This window comes from Callorhinchus milii, unplaced genomic scaffold (assembly GCF_018977255.1).
Source record: "Callorhinchus milii isolate IMCB2004 unplaced genomic scaffold, IMCB_Cmil_1.0 Scaffold3, whole genome shotgun sequence".
NCBI classification, from domain to species: Eukaryota; Metazoa; Chordata; class Chondrichthyes; order Chimaeriformes; family Callorhinchidae; genus Callorhinchus; species Callorhinchus milii.
Genome location: NW_024704744.1, coordinates 75581414 through 75600397, shown reverse-complemented (window position 1 = coordinate 75600397; position 18984 = coordinate 75581414). Strand labels below are relative to the sequence as shown.

At 39.6% G+C, this 18984-nt stretch overlaps 1 protein-coding gene and 1 pseudogene across 2 annotated transcripts in view; one reads left to right on the top strand and one right to left on the bottom strand.

Moving 5' to 3' along the window:
• Positions 1-2649: 2649 nt before the first annotated feature.
• Positions 2650-18984, bottom strand: part of gpcpd1 (glycerophosphocholine phosphodiesterase 1) — a 38304-nt gene continuing 21969 nt past the window's right edge. For both annotated transcript variants that reach the window (XM_007898276.2, XM_007898278.2), the window contains exons 9-20: positions 17374-17530; positions 16118-16247; positions 15273-15327; positions 14584-14676; positions 14194-14283; positions 11351-11390; positions 10986-11047; positions 9729-9794; positions 8654-8790; positions 7270-7405; positions 7026-7186; positions 2650-5435 (exon numbers count right to left, since the gene is read on the bottom strand). In XM_007898276.2, coding sequence (XP_007896467.1) covers positions 5198-5435; positions 7026-7186; positions 7270-7405; positions 8654-8790; positions 9729-9794; positions 10986-11047; positions 11351-11390; positions 14194-14283; positions 14584-14676; positions 15273-15327; positions 16118-16247; positions 17374-17530 — 1365 coding nt within the window. In that variant the 3' untranslated portion in view covers positions 2650-5197. The remainder of the gene's footprint in view (positions 5436-7025; positions 7187-7269; positions 7406-8653; positions 8791-9728; positions 9795-10985; positions 11048-11350; positions 11391-14193; positions 14284-14583; positions 14677-15272; positions 15328-16117; positions 16248-17373; positions 17531-18984) is intronic.
• Positions 10184-10423, top strand: LOC121848597 (annotated as a pseudogene).

Below are 18984 nucleotides of genomic sequence, written 5' to 3'. Positions count from 1 at the left end.
TGGTAGCACTCTCACCTCTGAGTCAGAAGGTTCTGCGATATATCAAGTGCAAGGATTATTATTATTGTTACTGGCTATCTTATATTGATACCTTCATGTTTTGGACTCACCAACAAGTGGAAATGGCTTATCAACATCCATCTTATCCAATCCTTTCATCATCTTAAACATCTCGATCAGGTCCTCTCTGAATGTGTCAACTCATGTCCATTTTTCCAACAACTTGCATTCATGTGACCAAAGGCACTGTCAGTAACTGTTGCAACAGAGCAAGGTGGAACAAGGCAGGTTTGTGTTAGCCAAGTGAAGGGCGCAGAATAATGGGGTATGAGCATGTCCAAGATGCAATAAAAGGTATTTTTAGACGAGAGTGAGGATGTTGAAATTGCTAGTTTTGGCTACAGGGAGTCAGTGGAGCCTGGCGAGGATCGATTGATGGGTGTGCGGAGTTTGGTACAGGTGAGGATGTGGATGTCGGAGGTTTGGTCTGCCAACCTGCACGCTCGGCGGGCACTGGCCTATTCCATATCCCCCCCGCCCGCTCCATCATCAGCAGTTGGGCCTTCAACCGTTCTGCCCACACCTCTGAAATTCCATCCCAGAATCCCTTCACCTTGTCCCTCCCTTCCTTCCTTGCCTCCTTCAAGCCATCACAATAAATTGGCGAGGAGTTGGATTACCCGCCTCAGTCCGTACCTCACAACCAAGGCAGCCAAAACCCTCGTCAACAATGCCTTCGTACTTCCCGGCTGGACTACTCCAATGCCCTCCTCGCTGCTCTTCCCAGCTCCACCATACACAATATTCAATTAATTCAGAACTCCGCCACCCGGATACTCATCTGCACAAAGCTCCATACCCCCATCACACCAGTCCTTGTCAGGCTCCACTGGCTCCCAATTACCGAACGGATCGATTTCAAGATCCTCTCACTTGTTTTCAAATCCCTTCATGCCCTCGCACCTCCCTACTTATCCGACCTGCTTACCCCTACTCCACTACCCACTGCCTCCATCAAGCTGGCTCCAGCATCCTGTTTGTCTCTTGTCCCCTCCGTTCCACCATCAGTGGCCGTGCCTTTAGCCACTACGCCCCCAAACTCTCTCCCTCAATGCCTCCGCCTTGGTCCCTCGCTTCCCACTTTCAAATCCCACGTAAGGACCATAATTTTTGATTGTGCTTACGGTCACCTCCCCCCTCCCTCTGGTTCAGTGACAGACTCCGCCACTGTCAAGCGGTCTGGGACGGTATCCTGCACGAAGTATTGGGAGGCAAGAATTGTTCCAGGACTTTTGACAGGGTGAGGAGGTTGGAGGTGGAATTTTGGAGGGATCAAAGCAGTCTTTTTGAGGAGCGGAATTAATGACTGTGGTTTAGAAGGGGAGGCAGTGTTAGAGCAGAGGGCCAGGATGGCTGTATCCGCTAGTAGGATGCAGTGGTGGGGCAGTTTTGTGGACAGCAGCTAATTGGCAGGTGGAAGGAGGGGGTTGAGAGTGGCTAGTAGGTTTCATTTAGATTATGACAAGGTAAAAATGAGGGCAGGATGTGTAGGGTAGGGCCAGTGGTAGGGACAGGAGTGGAAGACACTGGGGGAAGAGGATGCATCCAAGCTGATTTATCTTGGTCATGAGTAAGTACACAACTTCCTCAACTTTGGCATCCCGAGCAGGCTTGAGAGGGTAGGGGGATGGAGGAGGTGATTTATGATGGAAGAGATTGGGGACCGCAAAGTTAATAAAAGGAATAAAAAATGATTTGGGCTTTGGAGAGTTATTTATTATATATTTATGTTAATTTTGGGGGTGGTTGTTCCAGATCTGGTGATTGACCTGTGGAATCCTGTAGAGTATTGGTTAGAGCGCTCGCCTCGCAAGCGAGAGAACCCGGGTTCAATTCCCGGATGGGGGAAACCATAGGTAAGTTTTCTTGCTCCACAAGACACGCTTCTGTTTACCTAGCAGGAAGTAGAAACCCAGTTGTTAGTCGAACGGTGGATCACTTTCCAGGGCTTCAAAAAAAAAAATTCAAAAAATTGCTGTGCACATTTGGTTGCTGTTTCCTCCATAGTCCATTCACTTTACAGTATATTCTGCAAAATGCTTTTGAGACTTCTCAACAACGGAAAAATGGTGATCTCAGAGCGGTCGAGACAGTGGGTGAAGCCAAGTTGGATGGGTGTAGAGTCCAGTAGCTCAGTGGTTAAAAGTGAGTGCCTTGCAAGTGAGACACCTGGGTTCAATTCCAGGCCGGGAGAAACCTTGGGCAAGTTTCCTTACTCCACACACCTAATAATAATCCCTCCAAAACCAAACAATAATAAATTGGTCATTTTCAATCCACGACTATTTGTGGGACATTGCTGTGCGCAATGGTTGCTGTGTTTCGCCCACAAATATACAGTCAATTCACTTTACAGCATATTCTGTGAAGCGCTTTGAGACGTCTAGAAGACGTCAAAAGCGCTATATCAAATGCAAGGATTATTATATTATTATATGAGCCAATTTCGGTTATGGTTGGGAGAATTTTGTGAAGGAAACACAGCAACCAATTGAGGAAAACATTAAGGGAGGTGGCGAACTGTAAAAAAAANTGCACTGTCGGAAAGATAAATATTGTTTTAAATACAAGTTCTAGCAGGTTTTCTAATTGAGCATTAAATAGCTATGACTTTATTTCACTCTGAAATGTGTACATTAATGTGTACTGGGCAAGGAAGAAAATTAGAAGACAATCCCATGCTATTGACTGCAAATGGACACACTGTATTTCCTGAGCATACAAAGGCAGTTTCAAATCTTTACCAAGTTCCAAAGCATGCAATGGGGCTTAAGAAAATGAAGTTAAACACAGAATCTGTGGCAAGGTTTACAATCTTCATAACCTGTGAGCCACATATCACATTTTATAAAACAAGCAGATATAGTCCTTAGCTTTAAATACCATAAATGTTGACTGTTCATATATTTCTGCATCGTGGTTTCAGCACATGCAAGCATTTCTGTGTAATTTTACATTAATGTACTGTAATTTAACTGCAACAGACTGCTGTACGTAGCAATTTTATTTCAATTCAGAGATTACTCAGCATTCAAGTTCACTAACAATATACTCGGCTTCCCAAGCAAATTACACAGGGAGGAAGAACATTTGTTTTTTTTCTTATCACAAATTGAAAATTTATATCAATCTGCAAAGCATAATACTTTAATGCAACGATTACCTAATTACAGGAATTAGTGGAGAAATCGCAAACTAGAAGTTAATGTTCATAAGCTTTTAAACCTGATGAAATCAAGTCATCCCACATATATCAAAAAGGATATCCTGCAATTGCACTAGGATCAGAAGCTCTCTGAATAACAAACAGAAACAAAGGAACTATTTTGCTATTTGTACAAACGTTTGTATTGGTGTTAAAATGTCATATCTTAAACCTTAATAAAAAGTGCATATTTCCTAATTGGAACCTCCTTCCCACTGAATACTAATAGAGTACCAACTCTGTGCACTGTCTGACCAAACAAACCCATATGTCCAGACACTTACACTTGACAGATGGCTGGACAGTCTTTTATTAACAGTTAGAAAACAAAGATATCGCGAATTGGGCTGTCATTAATTTTTAAAGGACATGTAGAAGTGTCAAAGTAAAGTACAAGAGTATTGGTTCTCTGACTCAATTTTTGTTCTTGGGTTGATTTTGTTAAAGCCCACCTCCACACTGTATTGTACAGTGTCTTTATTCTAGACTTAATATTCAATGGGAAAAAAAACAAAAGATTTTTATAAGTCACAAATTAAGACAGCAACCATATTTTGAGATAATGGTTGCACAATCAACAAACTGAATTAGACAGAACTTCATTATAAGTCACTGCTTGTGTCATAATAGTAAGTCACTGGTTCTCAAAAAAATGTCCTTGCACATATCCATCACAGCTATCCTTTGTATGAGGGTATGAAACATTCTGTTTCAGTGAAATCAGGGAAATCTTTAGTTATGATGTATATACAGCAGCTGTTAACATTTTCTCTTCAGACACTACTGCTTGTGTACACAAATACTTAACCACATCTTAATGTTCAGTTAATAGACCAATAGATTTTTGTACAGAATAACTCTTTCAAAAAGCTTCATTTATACAACACAAGATATTTTCTAGGAGACAAAATGTGAAAGCTGAAAATTACAGTGGGATATCGAGACTTGCTTTGGAATACAAACAACTGCACAGATAAGAGGATCTTATTTGTTGCAGTAAGTGTGAAAAGATACAACAGTGTCATGCATTTACTTTTCCCATATTTCCATGTTACATACAAGCAATACAGGGACATTCCTCTGACTTGTTAATCCACATTTACTGGGATAAGTCACAAATAAAAAGTGTTGAACAAATTGTTGAAGGTTGTGTTATTTTAAAGAAAAAGAAGCAGAACAGGGAAGCTTCACCAAATAAACATCCCCACCTTGCACAGCTAATAAAATGTACCCTTCTGTCACAGATAAGACTACAAATCTCCAAGTACAATATCCAAGGCTTAAAACAATTTGAGTTCCTTCTTGGAGATAGCCTCAAAACAAACCACACTTGCCTTCCGCCTGGATGTCTCTTCATTTCAATACAGACTACTCACTCCCCATCAGAATTAAAAAGAAAAACAGGAATTCAAAATGCAATAGTATTGGGAATACTACAAAATTCAACCAACACCTACTGTGTGAAGAAAAGTAAGCTTGGGAAAGGGAGTAATGTGCTTTTTGATTCACTGTGGGGAAGACCTATTTATTACGTACAAGTTGCTCACTGTTCCAATCTGAAACAAATAGTTTCCTTCCCAGAGGATGATTTCTATGCACCAAGATAATGATAAGTTAAAAAAAAGGTCAAGAAGGTTGTAATACAGTAAGTAACGTGCTCTGGTAAAGATGAAACTTGTGTAGTGGCACAAACCGACCAGAATACCTGTATAACCTAAAAGTGTAAACATAGATAAAATTGCACTGTGTCAATGTCCCATCCATCTGAAATTCTGACAGGAATGGAAAGGCATTGTAAAGAAATTACAACTATAAATGTTCATGATTATTAGAGAGGTTTCTTATTTCAAAAGAATGTATTGGTTTTATCACTGTGAATGAGGGAGGCGAATGGGTGAATAGCCAATGCAATCCAAAAATGTAGATGGAGGATCAAGATGAACTGTAACTTTGTCTTGAATCAGACTCTATGCTCGATGCCTGTTCACATGTTTTGAGTTCACTTTGATAATTGGTCCCGTTAAAATTGCACAACGGAGAGAGACAGGCAAAATGGCTGTCATCGGAACAGGAACAATTGACAAATGCAGTATCTGGTAATTGCTGCTTTAGATCCTCGAATTCCTCCACTCGGAAGATGCTTGTCTGTCCCATCAGAGCGTCACAGATCCTGTTTAAACAGAAACATTTACATCAACTTCATGGGGAAATCGGCCCTTTCTAATGGCAGACTTTACACAACAACAAATTATATTTGTATAGCGCCTTTCACATTGGGAGACGTTGCAAGGCACTGGACAGTCAGGATTTACACCCGAACTGGGGGTTGGGATCAGGAGGGGTGGAGGGCAGTGGTAGGAGGGTGACTGAAAACGCAGTCAAAGAATACGGTCTTGAGAAGGAAGAGACAGGAAGAGAATCGTCTTCAACAGGAAGAGAAGTCATCAGGTAAAGTCTGCCATTAGAAAGAGCAGATTTTTTAATCTCTTTATTAATTTCTGAGGCAGTGCATTCCAGTTTTACAACTCTCTGACTAGCATGCTTCATGTCCCCGGCACTCCCCTCTCCACATTCTGTGGTCAAGCTGTCAGCCTATCTGCTCCACTTTCTGGACATCCATCTCGAAGTCCCTCTGACGCTGCTCCTCCTTCACCTCTTTCAAGGTCCGTCTGAAGACAAACTTCTTTTGACTGCCATCTTTTCCCTCCCCAACCTTCTCGGCTACCACCACTAGCTTGGCTGCCAAGCCAGAATTGTTAAGTGCCTTGGGATGTCCTTCCAACATGACAGACGTTATATAAATGTGAACTTGTGTTTATATTGCAAGACATTTTTGATCTCACTTCTAACAGGTTTAGCTTCAATTCAAACAGAATATCCCCTTGTTTTTGATCCATATACTGGAGGAAAAATAGATGATTTCCTGTCCATTCTCCCTTTGTTTTTTGCTGCAAAATATACAGTCATTTCACTTTACAGTATATTCAGTGAAGCGCTTTGAGACATCAATGACCTGATAAGGCGCTATATCAAATGTAAGGATTATTATTATTACAATGGTGAAATAGTGACATCCTAATCATTTTAAGGCCTTGATTTGTAAAATCAAAATGTATCCTTTTCACAACCACAAAAACATACTGCAACAGAATATAAATGTAAAATAATCTAATACAGTAATACCAAATGGCAGAAAAAATTGACTAACCAGATCTCTGTACAATACAATTTACATTTACAGTGCTTTACACATCATGAGAAACTCCCAAGGCACTTAAAACAATCCTGGCTTGGCACTAAACAATCCTAAAGCCATTCTCTGTGTGCCTTGTGATAACTGTAATGAATTAGTTCAGGATAAAGCTCTTCAACAGCAGAGTGCGATCCACAGTCAAATACTTTTTAGAAAACATGATCTGGTTTCATCAACTGTGGGAGAGACATATTCATTTACACAGGACCTTTCAAATAGCGAGAATGAATTCATAGAATCCTGCAGCACAGAAGGAGGCCATGACTGTGCCAGCTCATTGAAAGAGCTATCCAACCAGTCCCACTCCATCACTCTTGCCCATAGACCTGCAATTTTTTCCTTTTCAAGTACATACCCAATTCCCTTTTGAAAGCTTCTATCAAATCTGCTTCCACTGCCCTTTCAGGCAATTGCTCAACCTAACTGATGAATGTGCATCAATTTTAACATCTTAAAGCAATTCTGTAGCAAGATGTAGTAGGTTTCAATTTTACATATAGATCTTACTTGTCATAGATCAGGCCATCAATTCCATATTCCTTCAATATTCTCCTGTTGTTAGATTCATTCGTATCATCGCCCCAGCAAAAAATAACCAAACCCTTTGACTTGGCCTGATAAATGTAGTCCAGGTTTCGAAGCAAGTCCTCTGTGTGCACATTGATTCCCTTTAACAAAACACAAATGAGACTGAAATCTGGAGGGCAGGCTATTTGATTATCAATGTTAAATACAGTTTCATCTTACTTACAAGAAGGTTTTCTGATTGTGCAAAACTCATTGCGATTGAAGTAGTTCGGCCCCTGAGATCCATTAGCTCTGGGTAGACATTCGAATAGCCTTGGGTGAGAAAAAGAACTGGATACTTGTTTTGCTTCTGTCTAAACCTATAAAAATACAAAGTGGGAAGCACTTATCATTTAAAGATCAACAAAAGATTGAGTTGTCTAACCATTTGCTAACCTGCGCCTAACACTTTCCGGAATTAGATAAGCAGGATGTGTCCCTCCAAGGAGAGAGTGCGCATTCCTTTCCATCTCTGGAATTTCCACGTGTAGGTGGGATGCATGGAATTCTCAGTTTGATTTGGATTCTCTTGAGCACAGTGATGGGTTTCTGTATGTGTCAGACACCCAGCTGACCAGAAAAAAACACTAACCACAGCAAACAATCAGTCAAGATAACATATACATTTGTTAAACCAATTCTACAAGCTTACTGGTTAATGTTACACATCAACAGTCAAATGTACACATTTGAATAGATGGGAACTTTCCATTTTACAACCCACCATTAAAGCTAACTGATCAATTTTGTTTCGGAACAAACATTGGAAAATGGTTTCATTTTTACATAATCAACCTCAGGATTTCTACATAACAAAAGTCAGGCAGACAGGATGCAAATTGATCAGGATGAAAATATGCAATAAAAACAAAAGATGAATACATTTAAAATTGAAGCTAATGCAAATTGCTGCAACTTTAAGTTGAGATCATAATATTCTGAACTTGCTCTCTAAATGAAACAAATATGAAAAATATAAGTTAATGATAATTGTTTTAATGCTGGGGAAAGTGCTGAATTCTCAGAGGCGGTGTCCTTTTGAAGAAATGTTAAAACCAAAGTCCCATTTGCCTATTCAGGAGGACGATAAAGATCTTATGGCACTATTAGAAAAAGAGAGGGGCGTTTCTCTCATTGTCCTGGCCAAGAAAAATCTCAAAAATTGGTCAATTAACTTCCTGGCTTTTTGCACACAGCAATATTCCCGGCTGTGGTTGCCTACAGAGACACCCTTTACAACAAGTTTTTTTAATGACGTTTCAACAGGATACATCATGAAATAATAATAATCTTACATCTGATTCAGCAACTTCCATGTCGGAAGGACATCTCAAAGCCCTTCACAGAATATGTAATGACTGCATGTTGTAGGTGAACACAGCACAATAAGTCAGTCCTATAAACAGCCATGACGTGAATGACCAATTCTTTGCGGGAGTGGTTGACCAGGACACCAAAAAATGATATGGTGAGGGGGGGGGGCTCGAACACACAAACTGAGTACTACCAACTGAGCCAGAGCGACACACAAAATACAAAGATTTATTATTATTCAAGAAGCAACTTACATTGAACAGACATCACAAACGAATGAAGAAAACACGATTCTTCTGTTGGCTGCATTTTCCAACACACATTTCAGGATTATGTCAACAACATGATTCATATCTAAATAAGTTTCCATGTTACCTTCCCAAACACCATCCTGTTAACAGAAATAATAACACTTTAGAAGTTGTGGTACTTTGAGTTAACAAAATATTTTCTTATTTCAATTCACTGAGCTACTGGCTAACCGGACTAACAGGTATGGAGATCCAGTTGGGCAAACTGGACTTTCCAGCTAACTGCTAATCCTATTCCCTAACATTTAAAATAAGTAAAAATAAATCCTCCAGAACATTTAAAATGAATAAATCAAATTTTCAATCAATAAACAAAAAATAACAATAGTTCTGTGCTGACTAACCCGATGAGGCTTTGCTGATGCCCTCAACGAAACCAATCAATGGCAATCTGTGGGCCTCACATGGGCTGGCAGGGGTATGAAAGCACGGGGTGAACTTTTGAATCACGGAATTTCTTTTTGGACCCAGCCCGGCTAATTCTGAATTCTAGATGCTTGGGGTCTGGATAGCTGGGGGTTTACTGTGTATAATTTCTTCATCAGCTATTGGACAGAGAGGGAAGGGAGGATATTTACAGGACATCTTATGATGTGCCAGACACCTTGATGTTCTAGAAATTTAAATCTAATGTCATACACCAGCCTTATTCAGCACTCCTGCTTAATCCAGGTCTTCATGTGAGGGGCCCAGAGACACACAAAGACAAATAGAAGGCACTGATTGATTCATTCGCAAAGAACAGCTACTTTCAAAACCTTCACCTCAGCTAAGCCCTCCTGTCTAATGCCTATTCTGAGATGAGCTGCTTTACTAGTTGGTAAATCCTAGTCTTTTGAATCATTTTATACAGTATAATTTAGGTGAAGCAGGAACCTCCTGATTTCTACATCATGCAATTTCAACCTTGCAAATTAACCTCTGAGTGTATTTGGCTGAAAACAAAAATCAAACACTCCCCACATCTTGTAATAATAGACTTTACAAAATAAATCTGTTACGCAAATCTACTACTTACTCTTTGCTGATATGGCCATTTAATTTCAATATTGAATCCAATACGCTCAGGCACACATTTTAACACCTGAAAATACAAATAGATTTGTATCCATATAATCATGTCTATATATGCAACATTGACAATTTACTTGTATTAATTTTTTGACAATTCAAAAACAAAAAAAAGCAAACGGATCTCGGTTCAATTTCCGGGCAGAGCGAAACCTTAGGCAAGTTTCCTTACTTAACTCATATCCACACAGTGTCAGGCAGCAGTAAATACAACAAACATAAGCTAGCCCCACAAAATCAAATCAGTTGAGTTTGGGTCTCCAGAAGTCACACAAGCTCATGCTCAAGAGTGCTCCAGTCAGCCTACATCCTGCTGATTGTTGTCAGAACGTAGAAGAGTAACTGAGTTGATGGCTCAAGTATTGAGTTTATCCAGACTTTAGAGATATTGAAAAAGAATAAATCGCTTCTCAGCCTTTTGGCTAAGATCAAGTGTAGTTTATTTTCTTATCAGTTACTCCTTGGGCTAACACCTGCCAGAAAACTTCTCCTGTTGAGATTTGCCTGTGGTACACTGAACACAACCAAATCTCATTCATCCTTTAGGGGCTGTAAAGGGAAGCATTGAGCTCCTTCAAATAAGCCTTTGGCCCTATGTTGGCTAGAATTGGTATTGCGGCACTTCCAATCTGAGGAGTTTGATCTGCCCTCACAAAGAGAAAGCATATAGATACTGGAGTACAGAGCTCACTTGAGCACTTGTAGTCAAGAGAGGCGATCCAGTCGGCTGATTTGCTCGGAAGACAGGTTTCAGGTTGGGGCTTGTCTGCGGAGACAAACTTGTTCGCTAGTGGAATGTGCTTCAGTCTAATTGCAGGGCTATGGGCTAAGAGCAGGGGAGTTAGCAGCTCTTTTAAAGAACTGGCACAGGCCCAATGGCCTGAATGGCCTCCTGCTGAGCTGTAAGATTCTATAATTTGGTTAATGAGGATGAACAGGCCTAACCTCGCTCACCAATAAATAAATCTCAGCAGCTGGAATAGGTCACAAGGAATGTTGGTTGAGTCCAGGGCAGCACAGCTTGATACTGTGGTAAGAAGGCAGAATTGGAAGGATACGGTACAAAGTACTAAGGGCTTTCTTTTTAAATTTAATTATTTTTCTCATTTCTCTCCCCATCGGCATGTGACTGTGTTCTCTGCCTCCTCTGTGAGGTGAGGTTCCACAGGCACTCAATGCCCTCCTCCCCAAGTGGATCGTGTACCTGTTTCAGGGATGGAAATGGTTGGTTTTCTGAAGCATCGTTTTCTTCATCCACAGAATTTGCTGAGGAATTTAAAGAAAATAATTTCCATAAATCTCACAATTCAGCACAGACGAGAGAAATCATGGATAAACACAGAAGTGCAGATTAGAGTAAAACTAAATATATAAACAAACCCCGAGGACTCAGTTTATTTGGTGAGAATATGATCTGAATAAATATATGAAACAAAGTGAAATGACAGAATGTCCAGGGCACCAAACTTCATAAGAGATTTCAATTGTTTTTGAGGATTTCAAGACGGAATACCAGAACACTAAAAAGTGTCATGTGCGTCCTTTGTGATAATCAAAGTCTATAAGTACCTTTATCTTCATTCAACTTCAAAGCAGTCACATGCGCCAACTGAAAAGATTAAAATGGTAAGTTATGGTACCACATAAGACATGATTAAATACAGTAAACTTGTCACTCCACGGGAAAGGGGGCTCAGTGGCAAACTATCAGTAGTGACGAGTTAGGCATTCGTATAGACACTTAAAAAATTCAGCCGGGATATTGACTGCATGATGACTTAAGTGCTTGTGACACGTAAAGTTGGGGTTGAATTATCAGAAGTTTACTACATTTCAAAATTCAGGCTTCACGTATAACTTACTGACAAGATTCTTAAAAAAAAATCTGAACATTAATTAGTGCTAACAAACACTACACATCAGTTCAAATCAAAAACTAAATTCAAACGTATTGCTTTAGGGTCCTTTTAGATCTCTTTTAATGATGGTCAATAGAAAAGTGCGGCCACACTATTTCTGTGGAATCCGTTATAAACAGCACCCTCCGCTACAAACAAAGTTTCAAGCCCTGGGCCTCTCATGCTGGTGCCGGCTGTTTACTCGATGTCAATGTGGGCGGTGCGGCTCCAGACACACATGCACGGTGCGACACAAGCGGCAAATGGGCTTCCCTCCTCCCGGACGCCCCACTGTTGTGTGTCTGTTGTGGAAGTGACTGTGTGAGGCCCTAAGAGACAGGAGGTGGTGAGCTCCTGTCGCCTCGCTGGTGTCCCCCCACACCCGCCCCAAATGGGCCACCCTGTCTCTCCTCACCCCCAAATGGGCCATTCAGTTTTTGTTAAAAGAAGAACTTAATTTTTTTTAAATTGTAACAATCTAACAACAGGCTATTTCCTTATGCTTAGTTTTTATCAATAAAGTGAAAAAATGTAGGTTGGGAGTAAAATGTACCTCAATAGTACCAATCAACTCTGCAAAATTTCCCGCAAAATTTGTCAAACCTACCTGTAATCTCCTGGGGCACTAGCAAATTTCCTTGCAACTTTTGGCAAATATTTCCGCACTTTTGTATTGACCCAGATAATGACCACATAAAATGAATATCACATGCTGTAGTAAAACGATAATCATCTTATATTATTGCTTTCAGCCATATTTCCCTCTTATTTCAAGTCTCCCACATCGTGCATAATTAATAAAGTGACCTGCTCTCAGGCCTTCATCAATCTGCTGAGTGATAGACTGTGAGGAGGTGAATCACTCCAGGTGTAAACCTGTTTAATATAGCAAGCTAGTAAACTGAATTACTGCACCAATGAGTCAACCTACATTTAATACAAAGAAACTTATTGAGAACAAAAAGCTATTTCTATCTATTAAGACCTTGTTTAATTGTATTCTTTGTGTTCTTAAATAAATACTCTGCTCTCTATTCAACTACCTTGTTTTCTTAAATGGTGTAAATATCACAAGCAAAGTTAGTGACCAAAGTCCACATTTGAAGTTTGATGAAAAAAACAAGGTAATCAGGTCTAGTTTACTCTGGCTTTGTGAGCTGGAGAGCTCGTACTTTGGTAAACTTGGATAAGCTGCTGTATTGTGAACCAGAAGGTTAAATACATAATATATCAACTTAACAAAAGGTGTGGCGTGCAATGTTGGGAATGCAATGGTAGCAACTAAGAAAGGGGGTTCTAGATAAATTAGGCAAACGTAGAAGACAAAGCAACAGGTGCAGATGGACTGTCCCCAAGGATCCGTAAATAAACTAGGGAGGAGATAGCTGAGGCACTAATATACACAGATTCAGGAACTCAGTAGCAAAGGGAATCGTGCCAGAAAACCGGAGGATGGCAAATGCAATACTCATTTTTACATAGGAAATAGAGCTAATTCATTTAACTTCAGACCAATTATCTTAATATCTGTACGTAAAGTATTCCAATACCTTCGCTTTCTGTCCAAATTATAAAAGTACAGAAGTACTGCTAAATGTATATAAAACATTGGTTAGACTGTATTTGGAATACTGTGTATAGCTCTGGTCAACACATGAAAGATTATATATAACATATTAGGGAGAGGGATTTTTTGGTCAGCCAGGTGCCTGTCAGATGCAGAAACTCATCACCATGATTAAAAGTATCCAAACCAGAGTTCCACGTATACACATAGAAATTACAGTGTCTGGAATGGAATACTCACTCGCTCTCTCATCCTGGAGAGATGCACCCTGCTTATCTAATTTTGGAAAATATTAATCACAAGTTGGCAAGATATATATATATACGCATATATATATATCACACACACATACTCTCCACCATTATAATCTGCTTCCTTTGAGCCATAAACTTGCTAAACCTGTGGAGACCTGTGGCTCAGTGGTTAGAGCACTCGCTTTGCAAGCGAGAGACCTGAGTTCAATTCCAGGCAGAGGGCGAAACCTTGGGCAAGTTTCCTTACTCCACACACAGCCTAATAATAATCCCTCCAAAACCAAAAACAATAATAAATTGGTCATTTTCAATCTACGACTGTTTGTGGGACATTGCTGTGCGCAATTGGCTGCCGCGTTCGCCCACAAATATACAGTCAATTCACTTTACAGTGTCTTCTGTGAAGCGCTTTGGGACGTCCTCCCGACGTGAAAAGCGCTATATCAAAATGCAAGGATTATTATTATTATTATAAACCTGCCATCTTGTGGCTGGATCTGAAATTACACTTAGTGAACATTAAGTACATAATCTTGTCGGTTCTCGATGCACAGCTGTAATAAGCAGAATAAGACACCCCCACCTCTCCACCAAAACAGCACTGTTGGACGCCCTCCTGATATGAAAGATGCTACACCAAACGTAAGAATTGTTATTTTTCAACATTCCTAACTAGATAAAGGTACGATTTACCTTTAACAGCTGTAGTTGCTCAAATGTAAGCTCCTTTACTGGAATTTCAAACAATTCTGCAGATTCTCCAACAATCCCCTTATCCGCTTTCTAAAAACATAGAACAAGCTAGAGACGTGAGTAATGCTCAAAAATACACATTTTGCCTACAAAATATACAGTCAATCCATTTTATAGCATGTCCCGTGATGCGTTTTGAGGCATTTCAACAATGTGAAAGGCGTATTATTATATTATCATATTCAAGGATTATTATTATAGACTGTATTGAGGTGTGTGGTGGAAATGTTTTACCATTATAATAGAACAAAATGCTGTTACATTTAAAATAAAGGACCAAAACCCTACATAATATTGAATTGGGAAAGAAATGTTACAACAAATACTAACCTTTTTCATCGAGATACAGCAGGTGAGGTCATGGTACACAACAGGAACATAATCTTTTGAAATTTGCACATCGAATTCCACAAAGGCAGCACCCTGAAGTAAATCAAATGTTCCAGATATTATATACAACTTAGTGTAAGTGAATTCTTATGAAGCAAAGTGGTTAGTTTAACAAATGTTTAACTGAGTATCACCAATACATCCGGATCTATATCCTAACTGTAAAAAGCTGACATGCTGGAAGGTGGCTGTAAACATTTCAACAGCAACTTGCACTTAGATAACGCTCTCTACGCAGGGTAGCATCTCAGAGCACTTAAAATACAAAATACAAAATTTTGATAACAAAATAGAGTCTTCACTTTACAATATATCCTGTAAAGCCCTTAGCACGTCTCAAGGACATGCTAAGGCGCTGTATTAAGTGCAGGGATTATTATTATTATTGTTCAAGGAAAGAAGGATTCCAACCTTGTTATTTAATATATATTATACATACACATAGACACGCCACAAGGAGCTGATTTTTCCTCCATATAATGGTTGAATTTAATCCAAGTGGAGGAAGCCGAATGAGCAAAAATTGGCTCCCATTCAGTGACATGCTTCACCTTGAGGAAGACATTTCCCCAAAATTAGGCTGGAGAAAAAAATACAAGGGAAACCCAGGTAAAGCTATATTGACTTACGTGACCAGCAGCATTTTTGAAGGAAGCAATGGTGTTTTCTCGAACTTTATCAAGGCTGAAGAACAAACATTAAGAAGTCAGTATCTTCTCCTTTCTCCTCAAAATCAGACGAATTTTTCCTACAGTTGAGCCATAACAGCAAGTGTTGACACTCATAGATATCACAGCTGGACCCAATCCTGTCCTCCCACCTACACACATGCGCAGCTTCTGAGCAGTAATTGGAAGAACTTTTGTAATATGATTGAAATAAGAGTTTTCTATGAAATCAAACATTGGTCTTCACTGTATTCATGTCTTTACTGCGCTATACAAGTGCAAGTTGTTGTTGTATCTCTGTAACCTTACAGAGATACAGCAACAATTTGCAGGATTGTGTCCAAATCATCCACCCTGCTCCATCTGCTCAGAGAACACCAGCCTGCTTCATGTCCCTCGTCTCACTACTGGTGAATGAGTTTTCAGCCATGCTACAGTGCTCTCCAGATCTCCTCTGCCTCACTCCTCCCTTCCCACCTTCAAAGTATGCCTTAAGACCTTTTTTTAAAAAAAACCTTTTGGTAACATCCCCCCCAGTTTGGACTCCCAGTTAGCTTTGTGATGCACTTTGAGACATCCTCCTGACATGAAAGGCGCTACAGAATTGTTAATTGTGGAATCCCAGGTTAGGACTGTTCAGTGCAAGCAAATTTTATGCTGCAACCTTGTGCTTTGTACAACTAAACGTTACTATATATCAAAAAACTAAATCTAGGATGCTTATGACTACCTGGGTAAAAACAAAGTAAAATATTCCCTAAACCTCCGGGGTCAAACCGAAGCATTCAATTCAAAACATGACTCACTTTGCAGTTGTTGAATTTCCTGCACCTCTGTGCCCAACATCTAATGGCATTCTTGGTTTCCAGTACTTAGAAATGGAAGGACTCATATCAAGGTTGTAACCTTGCATAGGTTTAATGATGATGTAGTCAACTGTACAAAAGAATAGAAAATGGTTATTTTACATTCGGAAGCCCAGTAACAGAAAATTAATCCTTACGTTTGATATAGTGCCTTTGACAAGAGAACTTCTCAAAGCGTTTCACAGCTATGAGGTGACAAGTGTATTTTCCGGCCTCTCTCAGTTACTGAACCTGTGAGTAATCTTGGCGTCTGGTTTGATCCTCAGTTTTCCTTTAGCCGTTATATGCAGGCCCTGAGCAAAACTGCTTTTCAATCTACAACTGTTTGTGGGACACTGCTGTGCGCAATTGGCTGCCGCGTTCGCCCACAAATTCACTTTACCGTATATTCTGTGAAGCGCTTTGGGACGTCTAGAAGATGTGAAAGGCGCTATATCAAATGCAAGGATTATTATTATTATTATTGGTGCATGTCCTCCGTCACTATTGGTGCTGAGTTTTCCAATTTGTTTGCCCTGAACTTCTGGAACGCTCTCCCTCGCCCCCTCTGTCTTGCCCTCTCTCTATCTGTCTTCAAAGCTCACCTTAAAACCTGTAGGGCCTTGAAGACAGATAGAGAGGTGACATGTATTAGATACCTATTGCGAATCCTTAGATACGTATAAGGTATCTGATACTTATCAGCTCCTTCACCCCCTCTCCCGTTGCTCATCATCCACCCACCTTGATAAAGCATTCCAAAACGTTATCCTACGTGAAAGGTGCTATATTGGTGCTGGTGTTTAGGCTAACATACACCATATATTTAAATACCTTTTTCAATTTAAGCTTTTCTGTTGTACTGTTACATATTGGCATTCTAATGTGTTCAGATTTTATAATCCTGCTCACACAGATGGTCTTCAATAAATTTTGTTTTACTATGCTTTACAATGTAAGATTACTGTGTCCTTAATGTTTTCCATCCATTCCTTCTGTGGCGTAAAGCAATAACATTTATAGCTGTTCATTTTGCAGGACTGCAAGTTAAAATCTTATGTGAATGAATACAGAATAGCAATACCCAGCAAGTGTATTGACTTGGTTCAAAATTATAGGGCCATTTGTATGAATGTTATTCCAAAATCATTGTATGTATGTATGTATGTGTGTGTGTGTGCATGCATGCATGCATTATTTTTTCAGACGATCAATACCGTTCACTTTTCCAATGGTTTGTCTTGAGTTTCTGCTCATAATAGGCAGTGTAATAATCCCGCTAGTTTTTTCTACAATGGTTGAAGACAGAAGGCAGGCACTTCCCACTTGACCTGGAAGTGCATCTCCTTGTACTACTGTTTGACTCAACTCTTCCTGGTGAAGAAAATAAGAATTAAGAGATTAGACAATGGCCAAATCAATTGCAATTGTATTCCAAAACCCAAACCAGCAAGATTCTTAAAGGGGAAGGATATATTCTGTTTGAAAGTTTTCATTTAGACTTAAAAGACCTTTCTGGAACAGATTTTTTCAACTCCAATCTCTCTTCATTCTCTTGAGCTCATTCTCAGTCTAGTTTGCTACTTGTTGAGCAATATGGTAAATGTTAAACTCACTGAAAATAATAAAGAAATGGCTGGAATATTAAACAAATACTTGAGCTCAGTTTTCACAAAGAAACTCTCTTATTCTGATGCTCTCTCGGCACTGATTTACTGACCTGATTGAATAATAGATGATGTAGGAAATGAAATCATATCAGTTATTATTATATTATTTGCAAGAATTATTATATAGTTAAGATAGGGAGGAAGGAGGTTCTAGATAAACTGGACAAACTTAAAGAGGACAAAGCACGGGTCCAAAAAGTATAACAATAATTTTAATAATCCTTGCATTTCATTTAGACCTTATCACGTGGTTAAGATACCTCAAAGTGCTTCACAGAATATACTGCAAAGTGAATTGACTCTATTTTGTGGGCGAAATGCGGCAGCCAATTGCGCACAGCAGTATCCCGCAAATAGTTGTGGAATGAGTGACCAAATTATTATTTATTTATTACCCCCAGAAAAGCGATCCACCAATTGACTAACAACCGGGTTCCTACTTACTGCTAGGAAAACAGAGGCGTGTGGAATAAGAAACTTGCCTAAGATTTCGCCCTGCCTGGGAATTAAATCCAGGTCCTTTCGCTTGCGAGGCAAGTGCTCTAACCAATAGGCTACAAGACTCTACAAGGATACACCCAAGGATCCTTAAATAAACTGGAGGAGACAGCTGAGTCAAGGCCATATATAGATTTAGGAACTCAGTAGAAAAGGAAATCACGACAGAAAACTGGAGCCTGGCAAAGATAATACCCATTTTTTGAAAAATAGGGTTTTTTAGATAATTACAGGCCAGTGAGCTTGACGTCTGCAGTAGGGAGGCTATCGGAGTCTATAATAAAGGATGAAATAACCAAACATCTCGAAAAGGAGAGTGTAATTAACTGCTGTCAGCATGGATTCATAAAAGGACTAACCTAGAACAATAGAAATTTACAGCCCAGAAAGCCATTCAGCTCATTGCGGCTGTGATGGCTATTTTAAAGAGCAATCATTTCATTCCCATTGACTTTCCTTTTCTCCATAGCCTTGTAATTCACTCCCTTTTAGTTATTTATTCAATTCCATTTTGAAAGAGAGTGAGTGTGTGTGTGAAAGAAATCACAGAATGTCTAGCACACCCATTTTCTGAAGAGTTTCCCTGTTGATTTACTCCCATGGAATGCCAGCAATGCTTATTTGTATGTAGAGGTTAAGCAAATGGCACTTCCTCTATTA